This window comes from Oryzias melastigma, linkage group LG17 (assembly GCF_002922805.2).
Source record: "Oryzias melastigma strain HK-1 linkage group LG17, ASM292280v2, whole genome shotgun sequence".
Classification (NCBI taxonomy): Eukaryota; Metazoa; Chordata; class Actinopteri; order Beloniformes; family Adrianichthyidae; genus Oryzias; species Oryzias melastigma.
Window position 1 is genome coordinate 33,451,154 of NC_050528.1, and position 10,548 is coordinate 33,461,701.

At 37.2% G+C, this 10,548-nt stretch overlaps 1 protein-coding gene across 6 annotated transcripts in view; it reads right to left on the reverse strand.

The window, feature by feature from the left end:
- The window catches only part of LOC112151163 (rho GTPase-activating protein 12), a 62,347-nt gene that overhangs the window by 35,465 nt on the left and 16,334 nt on the right, over nucleotides 1–10,548 (reverse strand). Inside the window, exon 1 of one of the 6 annotated variants that reach the window (XM_036216195.1) lies at nucleotides 5,629–5,667. The exons of the other annotated variants lie outside the window; for them this stretch is intronic. Within the exon in view, the coding sequence (XP_036072088.1) occupies nucleotides 5,629–5,652 (24 nt within the window). The 5' untranslated portion in view covers nucleotides 5,653–5,667. Of the gene's footprint in view, nucleotides 1–5,628; nucleotides 5,668–10,548 lie in introns of those variants that run through there. 6 annotated transcript variants of the gene reach the window in all.

Here is a 10,548-nt window from a genome sequence, read left to right on the forward strand (position 1 = left end):
AATATGAAAATTCCCATATCGCCCAGCCCTAAGTCACATATGAGACTGCCTGAGCTGGCTGTCATTTTTTACTTTATTTGATCAACTTGGACTTGTTGCTAGGCACTTACATTGTTTATGTTTACAAGCCTCAAATATTTGATGAATGTAAAACAAACATTCTGATTTAATGTACATGAGTGAATAGTGGTTAGATAGTATAATATTGGGCAAAGATGATTATATACAAGCCTTAAACTTGTTGAGTCCATTCACAAAATACAAACATATTTTATAAAAAAAAAATCTTATTTTCAATGTATAAATGCGATTGAATCTTCACTTGAATTAAAATAGTTTTTCTATTTTTAGCTGTTTAGCTTTTTGAGGAGAAAGAAACAGGAAAAAGGTTTGGGAAGCATCATTCATGGTAATAAAGCACAAAAACCTAAATGAAAAATCTCCAAACACAAGATGATGTTCTGTTTTAAATGAGTTATAATAGCAATATAAAAGAGAAAAAAACAAAATAAAGTTACCAAAAAATTGCATAAATTGCATTTTGCTACATTTTGAAAGTTGTGTCAAAAATGTTCTAATAAAACAACACTGGGAAAAAGAACTGGAACCCAATCCTGATTAGTTTTGAACCTAGTTTTACATAACGTGAACACAGCATGATGGCAGTCGAGGTAGAAAATGACTGCTGAATGGTTGTACCGATACTCAAACCGTGCTAGGAAAAAAGTCAAAATCCCTCCTTTTTCTTATTCCCACAACAAGTCATTCCCAAATTCAAACCCGTTTTTCTGGTCTTCAAAACAAATGCTCAAGAGTGATTATACCGTCTCTTCTGAGACTGTAAACCTGGACAATCCAAAAACCCCATCAAGAAAAACCAGCTCAACCAGTTCATAAAGACGCTCTCTGAAATCATTCTTTTGGTTAGCAGTTGCATTAGGTAGAAGTGTAAAGGCAAGAACAAAGTAAAGAGGAAGAGACAGACAGCTATACAAAAATAATCTAGCAATCAAACCTGAAATGGACTTTTAGCAGGAACTCGGCTGAAACGGGAAGTTAAAGAGATTTTATCCAGCAGGAAGAACTAATGATGCACAGCTCATTCCCTATCATGACTCTGCACTTCTGCTTATTCATTCTGCGCTGTTCATCCATTCGTCTTTCCTCAGGAGAATTTAATCACAATCCATCCCAAGACAGAGAGGGAGTATGTGATAGAAGTCAGTGAGAAATGTTCAAAGACAGTCAGACACTGGGAGAAGCTCTGGACATTTAAAGCTGCACGGCTGCTGTCAGTTTGATAAATAAAGCACCAACTATCTGAATGAATAACTGAGTTATGCAGCTTGATGTTCTCCTTTAATAATACTTGAATATGCAACAGGTGCCAAAAGTTGACAGTGTCAGAGAGAAAAATCTGTTCCACAAATGCATTTTAGTCACAACTACTAACATTTTTTTACTGAAAGGGAAAAAAGAAAAGAAAAAGTTGTTGTAAAAATAGTAGATTACTGACAATAGCTTTTATATTTATAGGATAAGTATGTTGATTACGGCGTTAGTTATCCTGAATTGATCACTTCAGACTGACTAGTTCCTAATTCTGTATAATTTATTTATTTTTCTTCCCAAGCTGACTTTGGTTTAAAAAACTTTTCCAACAAGGCAACTAATCATGTAAACTGACTAAAAATCCAAATTCATCCATTTGTTAAACTCATTTTTTAACAGATTCAAACATATTTCAAACAGGAATATAAAGGAACAGAAAATACTACATTAACAGAACACCAGTAACTGTTGGATGTCTTTGTTTTAAAGACTCACTCTGATAAAAGTGAAGTTTTTTATGTTTTAACAAGTTCTTGTGGTATTTTTTTGTGGTGGAGGACAAATATAAATAAGTTGCATTTCTGAGTCTTTTTGTTCAAACTCTGAATCAGGAGCAGATTAAAAATTGCCACTTGAAAAAGAGCTTATTTGTGAAGTAGAAATTCTACTGGGCCACAAGGTTCCTGGGGCAGGGTTGTTCAGCTGCAAAAGTCCCACCCACAACTAAGAGGCAAATTTCAATATACTCCTGCCGCTCTGCAGAAATCACGTCTAGAAAATGACAGCTTTTTGGACTTTTGGCTAAAGCATAATTAAATACCACTGGGAACACTTTGAATATAAAAAAAAATCGGGATGGGACTGTAAGCAACCAGCCAGCAGCTACACAACACAGCAACTCACTGTCATTAAGTAAAGGAATACTTGTCCTAGCTTGTCTGAAGCTATTTATGATGGAACCTGAAATAAAGAGGCCTTCAGCTATGAAGAAGTGTTTGAACCTGTCTCACCTCAAGTACACCACATCAGACAGGAATTAGGAGAACCATAAAGTTCAGTCACATCCAGATGTGTGATTATCCTTTTGTTTAAACATGAATCAAAAAAACATGTCTAAAACATAGTCACCCTTCATTTTTAAGCAATCTGGTCTCCAATTGTGTGCCATGTTTTTTTTCTTAATTATATGTCTGAATGTAATTAAAGGTTTATATGTAAAACGGAGAAGCTTAAACTGGGATGGTCCCAAAATGCTCCTCCACTGATTCATCTGAGTGTTGTTAGAACAGGGCTGTCGCAATCAGCCTGAACTTGAGAGTGGAGCTTTGTGGAAAGGGTTAAAACAAGAATTATCAGGGATGAAGACACCCCCGTCACATGAGGGTTTCCCAATCTCAGATTTGAAAATAAAGTTTGCCTTTGTCACTACAGACAAAGGTATTCATATCAAAATACGCATATACAACCCATCTCTAACCCCACCCATGTGTTATGACACGGAAACTGTGCAAATGTAAGCAATGATATGGCTTTATAATTGTACCGTAGTTAGAAAGAAACCCTTGCTTTTAGTGCTGAGAAAAATGCAAAAACATACATCAAAAGTTTAACTTGAAACAGAAGATTTTTCTGATCAAGACACAGAATGGTATAAAACCCCCCCCAAGAAAATGTTCTTGGTTAAGATTTTCGTAACAGGATGAAGACAAATGTAAGACTAAGAGGTTTACTCACAACAATTAGCATTTTGATTGCTCTGATCAATGTTAAGCCAGTGGTGCCATAGTTGGTTTACAAAGGAATCGATGGATCGATGGATTTTGGTTCAGTATGGATCTCTGGGATCACTTAACTTCCTAAGGACTAAAATCGTCAAAGCCATGATGCCAATAATGTCAATTAGTCCAAACGAGTCAACATAAAAGCACAATGTAAATCAGGGGTCTCAAACTGGGGCCATTTGCGGCCCCCAAGTTGATATTTTGCGCCCCTGCCTTGATATGAAAGTTCAATGTCTACTAATCATGTCCACATGTCTTTGATGATAGCGTTGTATTTACTTTGTGATGTTTCAGCTTTATGCTTAAAACTTTGCATTTGCTATTGTCGTTGGATCTGGTCGTCAGAAAAATCCCTAGCAACAGTTGCTTGTGTCGTTAGCTCCTGTCGTTTCACAGGACACACAGAAGATATTGCTTAGTAGTACGTAGACAATGGACTAAAGATATAGAAGACAGTGGACCCAAAAACGTATTTCTGGCACAAATGGAACCCCATACGCCCAGACTCTGCCTTCAGCGGTCCCGAGGTAAATCGAGTTTGAAAACCTTGATGTAAACCAAAATAAACAGTGAATCTCCAAGACAGAGCAGTGACATTGTGAAAAAAAAAAGAATCTGCATTTAGATTTATATGAATTCTCATTTTCTATGTATCCACAATTTATGAGGATTTGAATGTATTAGTGGATGTCATCAGCAAAGAGAATAATACCTACATTCAGTGTATAAGGTGTGTACACTAAGTCCATAGTTTACCAGCAATGTAAGCACAGTAAACAGAAAAGGTCGCACTAGGTGTGCAACTGTGCCCCAATATGGTTTAGTACATTTTGACTCACATTAGTGAGTCAAAATGTAGTGCCCAATTTCAGATATCCAACAAGAAAAAAAAATCTCTACATTTACATTGATATTTTGACTTCAACACATTTAAAAATCTATGACAAATTAACCGCAAAAAGGTAGAGAAATACTGAAGTTGACAGATCATTGCTATAGTCAATATTTACATCACTAAACAACTATGGTAAACCTAAAATCACTGTTATTTCTGTCCAAGAACAGGGAAAGTCAAAGAAAAAGAAGACTAAGACTCATTCAAGTATCAAAACCACATCTCTACATCACAAAGTTAATCATTCCAGTGTTTAAACCTGACAAAGAGCAAAGTACACAAAGACAGTTGATGTACAGTTAACGTTAGAACTGTAAGTACTTGTTAGCATGCAGATGGCAAGCACAGATGGGCAAAGAGGAAACCAAGCCTTTATTTACACTGGACAGGAAGACTGTGTGGTGCAACAGTTGACTATGGTTCGGTGGTTGCTGAGGTATGCATGTTTGGAAGAGGCTGAGCAAATAAAGGAGACCTGCTGCAGAGATGTGTGGAAACCTGTGCAACTCTGATGATGTCAGTGGCACAGGCAAGTCTCTGTGGAGGCGTGGCACAAACCATGAGCAAATTGAGATGATTTTGAACTTAAAAAAAATCAACATCCTTTTTTAGTGTTATTAAATAAAAAAAAAAGTGAAATAAAAAATGCGCAATTTTGATGATATATAAAAGCAGTCATGATTAGTGCTGGATATCAAACTTTTTTATTGATCTGAATGAGTAATTTCAACTTTTTCAACAACAAGAAATTCAAATAATTGCTTTTAATTATTTTTATTTTCCAGCCCTAGTCCTGGACATGAATGAACACACTGTGAAGTAAAAGTAAGAATGTATAGATGCCAACTAAATATTACCAAATAATAAATAAATAAAAGAAATTAGCTCACAGCAAACAAAACACATTTTATAGACAGAGGGTTGTTTAACTGCACATAAGCTCCACCAATCAAAATCGTAATAAAGCTGCAGAATATGAAAACCTGTAAGTCAGACTCCGCCTCCCCTGCTGTGCCATTATCATTGCTGCCCTAAGCTCCTCTCAGCAGGCAGCTGTCCAAACAAATGTTACGTGGTGGGCGCTTATGTAATGAATCAAAGCAAGTCCTTTGTGCATCCTCCATCGCCATCCGGCCTAAAGCCATCATCAGTTCAAACAGCACAAGATCCTAATGAACCTTTTGTCTGCTCCTTGAGGCTAGTGACTGGTCAAAACCTTAATTAAATAGTAATTACTAATGATGAACTTTCATAATGTTTATGCAAAAACTCACTAAGCTGTAAAAGCAAAGCAAAAAAATGACAAAAAACTAAAATAATTTCAGTCAGTTTTTGCATTCTGCTTTTAAAAAAACAACATTAATAATTCTTTAAAAACTAAGTTTATTTGCTCTTGACACAACTGCACAATACGAGCCTTATGGTCAGTATTTTAGATGAAAATCACTTTTAAATATTACCCGGTATATAGATTACTTTGGTTCAACAGAATTCAATATGCTAGAGGTTGAGCTGACAGGACAAAAACTGCACCTGAGCCAATATAAAATACCTAGAGGTCATTAGTTTTTGCACCGTGGAGTCTCAGAGCTGCGGGTGCAGATATAGGATCCGTCTTACCGTCTGATTCTCATCTGGGTACATGTTCTCCTGCGTGTGGAGGCGCGGAACCACAGCAGCTGGGGTCCTGATGAGGACGCAGATGATGCGCAGCAGCTCCGGTCTGCTCACCAACTGTCTATGACTTGTCACCGAGCTAAAGCAGACAACGTGGATGAGAGACCCTGCACACACACTCCGGTTCACTCTTTCTTACATAAACGGAGAGTGAGCAGGAAGCCTTAGTGATGCTGGCATCTCTGTGCTGCCACGGGTAACACCGACTGACCTGTCCTTTCATAATGCCATAATGCTGTCCTGCACAACGCTGCAGCTGACAGAATAAACAGCATACGCATGTGCAAACACGCACACACTGAAGCTATCAGGAGGATTAGAAAAATATCCACCAAGTGTGGGACTTTATATTCTCTGCTCATGCATACACAAACATATGCTCGTGTGGTCATACATATTCTATGAAGACAAGTCAAGATTAAAAACTGGAAACAACAGCTTTTTCTTTGGATTATCTCTGGTAGGATGCTGGTTACACTCCACATTGTTTGGGAAAAAGTTCAACTTTCAGACAATGTTTTTGGTCAAAATATATCTCAGAAAATCTTACCACAACAGATAAAAGGAGGGGGAAAAAGATCATCTGTAGTCAATACATCCAGTTTAAAGTCTGAAACAATATTTACTGAGAATCACTGCTAAAAATATCCAGCACATATTATAATTTTTAAAACAACCCCAAAACATTGTTCTAAAGGATAAAAGGCTTGTTTTGTTGACAAAATAAGAGTTGGTATTTCTGCCTTGGTGGATCAAACCACAGAAGTTTCCACAGGGGTTACTGAGTGAAACACACTTTATTTGTACTTGCCTGAAAACTTTCGCATGAAGTTTGCCTCCTGTAGTAAAAATCCGCTTTTATAAACAAACTTTGGAATGTGAAGCTGTTTTGGTTTTTTCAACCAAAAGCTGCTTTAGTCTTTAATCTGAAAGAAATAATAATCAAAATATTGCTAAAGCCAAACAGAGAGTTGCAGACAATCATTATGATAAAAAAGTGATTACTCAACATTTTAAAAACATTGCTGAGTCGACTGCTGAATGGTGATATAACACAAGAGAGTTTCCCACAAGGTCAGTAATCCACAACTAAGCTGAGAGGAAATGTGATGAAGGGAGATAAGATGGAGAAGAATGAAACATACAACTAAGATTAGAAACAAATCAGAAAGTTCACCAGAGGCTGGGGAAAACAACAAAAAAGCAAGTCCAGGGGGAAAGTTCTGCTGACTTCCTTATGTTCAATGTGTTGACTGTATGTGAGAACTGGATTGAGCGAGTGTGACAACACCCATAGAAAATACTTCCAGCTCCAACCAAAAAAAGTCAATTTTATTAAAATTTATTTTTGATACAGATTCCGCAATGTCAGAGACAGACTACGCCTGGAAGCAGTGATTCATCCAAGTGTAAGTTTCTATGACAACCACTCTCACCAATCAGGAGTGAGCTTGTTGGAAGGCCCCACCCCTAACACTTGAAAGCAGGCTACATGAAATCTCTCAGACATTTTAAATGCTCAACCTGAGATCAAATACTTTTAATGAGGTACCTGATTGGCCGGATTATAACTTGAACAATTTTTCAAAAAAATATAACACCCCTAGTTTTGATATCTCGCTATGGCAGGTGTCGGTAACCTTTTGGCCATTTGGGTTCGTTTTGTACTGATCAAAACCTAGAAGGAGCCGCATAGTCTTACCTTAACCTTTAAGAAAATTGTATTTGTATTCATGACCTTCTTCTTTTTTTATATTAAATATGACTTATGTCTATTTTTGGCACAAACAAAATTAAAAATATAAAAAGAACCTACCATCTCTCAAAATGTGATTTTTTTTACGTTTTAAAGAAGCTCAGATAACTTATTTTCAAAATAAAAGAAGCTCTGTGCCAAACAGGATCATCTCAGTGCAGCTCTGGGCAGCTGGTAACAAACATTGAGCAACACAAGATAATATGTGCTTTTAACTAAAAAAAGATCAAACTTTTTAACAAAGTTTTTGTAGCTTTGCATACAAAATATGTGCATTCTGGAGGTAACGTTGAAACAAACAAGACTTCTTTAGGTCAACAGGGATGTAAAAACCTACAAAGTTTATATCATTTATGTGCACCTCAGAGATCAATTTATTAATGTAACTAATCTAAATTAAATCAATCCTAATTAATTAATCCTTACTTTAAATAATTGGTACTTTTTTTTATGTATTTTTTGTTCTTTTTCTGCTCTTTGTCCTCGGTAGTCTTACACTGCTGGGTTTTGTTATTTTAGTTTGGGGTTGGACCTTGGTAGTCTTAGTTTGTCGGCTTTGTTTATTTGTTTTCTTGGTTAGGCAGACATTATCAGGGAGCTGCTGACTCTGACGGTTGACATTGCTGGGTCAGCAGTCTCCATGACTTATTTTATGTTTCGCCGAGGACCCATCATGGAGAGATAAAAAAAAAAACACATGTGGCTCTGGAGCTGCAGGTTGTTTTCTGGTGATTTTGGGTTTCTGTGAAACTTTATCATCATTTAGGGCAGTTTGGGATTCGCCCCTCAAGTATTCCTCAAAAATACTTCTCAGGAACCCATTCCTGATTGGCCACTGATCGTGACGCTAGCATTTCCTTTCTTAAAAGATAGCCAGCACTTAGAACCTCATGGGTGTTCAATGTCTGGGTCAACAAACGTTTTTGTCAGAGGACTGAAACTCAAATGCCTCTGCAGCCTTAATCAAGCTAAGTAATGAAAGAACTGAGGAGATACTTCAGCCACAAAAATCTTCTAAGGGGTTTCTGGAGGTATTTAAGTTGATTACAGTCATCATCAAGACAGATGGAAGTCTACCAGGATAACAACTCGTATTATTATCTGGGAAAATCAGTGCTGGGAGGGAAGGAGAAGAACTCACAAGATCCATAAGAAGGTGAGGTGCAACAAACAAGTTACTGGAATTTTTTTTAGAGTTAAAATAGAGCTTTTCATAAAATTATCTAAATCAATGGTTTACACAATTATTTCCAAGGATTGGAACAACATTAAAAAAAGTGAGGCGTGGGATTACTGACCAGACCTAGGATAGCACAAGGGTTACATAGCTATCTAATGCAGTTTACAAAGCATGTACGGGAGTAATTAGAGCAAACGGAAAGACAAAAAATTGATTTATAATCAAACTTTTGACTTTACTCGCCTGTCAAAGCTGATGAGGTAGAAAATATTTTTAGATACAAGCTGATTGACCACTGCTTTTCCTAATGTCACATCCAGAGAAACAAAAAGGACAGGTAAAAGAAGGCAGACTGAATCACTGATCATTTGACTGTAGGGTCATTTCGGAAGGACTTCTATAAAACAGGGTTCACAATTAGTTCATGTTTACAATAAAAGTGGGGTCATCTGGACCTCACAAGACAACTCACTGAACTTTTTCTCCCAGGGATTTTTTATCTTCACTGGTGCCCATGGCAGACATCCTGTCTACCTTTGTCCATCTTTGTCATGGGATGGATCACACATCAATGTAAGTGTTGGGTTATCTGGACCCAATAGAGAGCACAAGGGTTAAATAAAGTTGTAAGTCAGAGAATGACTTTTGGCGACTTTGACTTTAGACTGGCATGAAACCTATCTAATGCCTGAAAATGACGTGTGTGCATGAGGCTCTTGCTGGTTGATCCAGATTTAGAGAATCTACATGTTCTAGTTTTCAGTGACCTGAAAAATCCTAATGATGGTATGTACTTTGCTCCCAATAAAGAAGTTAATGTTCTGAATGAAGGAGAGAAATCTGAAACATTTGCACAAGGAGGAATTATAATTCAAAGAGAAGTAGAATCAGAAAACAGCCCTATTCTCCACCAAGCAGGAAGTCAACAATTAAATATTTAGATGAGCACTTAGCTGACCAAATTTAGATCATGAAAATACTTGTTTATATTTCAACATGTTCAAGTATGTTAGTCCATCTTTCCCAGTTAAAGCCTTTGTCACAAATGCCCTTACAGGTGGATACGAGCTGTCTGTAGGCAAAAAATAGGCAAACCTTACGTTAACACAGGCGGCCCACATGGAGTATCCATCGAACCTATTGAATGAAAATGTTTATTCACATTTTTCTATACAAAAATGCTGAAACCAACAGGTCGTAGCGAACACTTGTACGACACGTAAAGGTATGTAGGGCTGAAATAGGTGATATGGAGGCACGTCTTGTGGATTTTTTCCATTCTCTGTTCCTCCAATACCCACAGACTGTACAAGAGGTTTGTGAGTGCTGATAATGTCAAATGTACAGATTCCTTGTGGGCTCCTAGCATGCAGTCTCAGTAAATTAGACCAAAAACAGCATAGTTTGTGTGTGCATCCTATGAGCACTTAACCTATCACATGCACACAGAGTGCTTGTGGCATTCAAACAGGGTCAGTGAGGAGCAAGTACTCGCACCTTACCAACCACTGTGGTATAAGGGCACAGCACAACAGCATCAAAGTCATAACTCCCTGAAACTTAACTATGGATATTTCATGATACACTGACCATCCACATGACAATCTTACATTCATGATGCCTTTGAGGTGGGTATACAAGCCCTAAGACGCACCTGTGCTCCCCTTAAGATGCGTCCACTCCTTTCTATAAACCTTCACAGGCCTGGACAACCCAAAAACTAGTGACTTAGACTTAACGTTCACGCCCAGGAACATTTTATTGGAGGTCTGCAACTACAAATCTAGCTAATCTCATATGGAATGAAAGCATTAATGAAATAATCCCAGCAACATATTTTATTCTTTTGACAATGCTGTGAACTTTCAAAAGGTGAATCCAAATTTGAGATATTTTGTAAATCAGTTTACATTTCATTAAGTTTAGT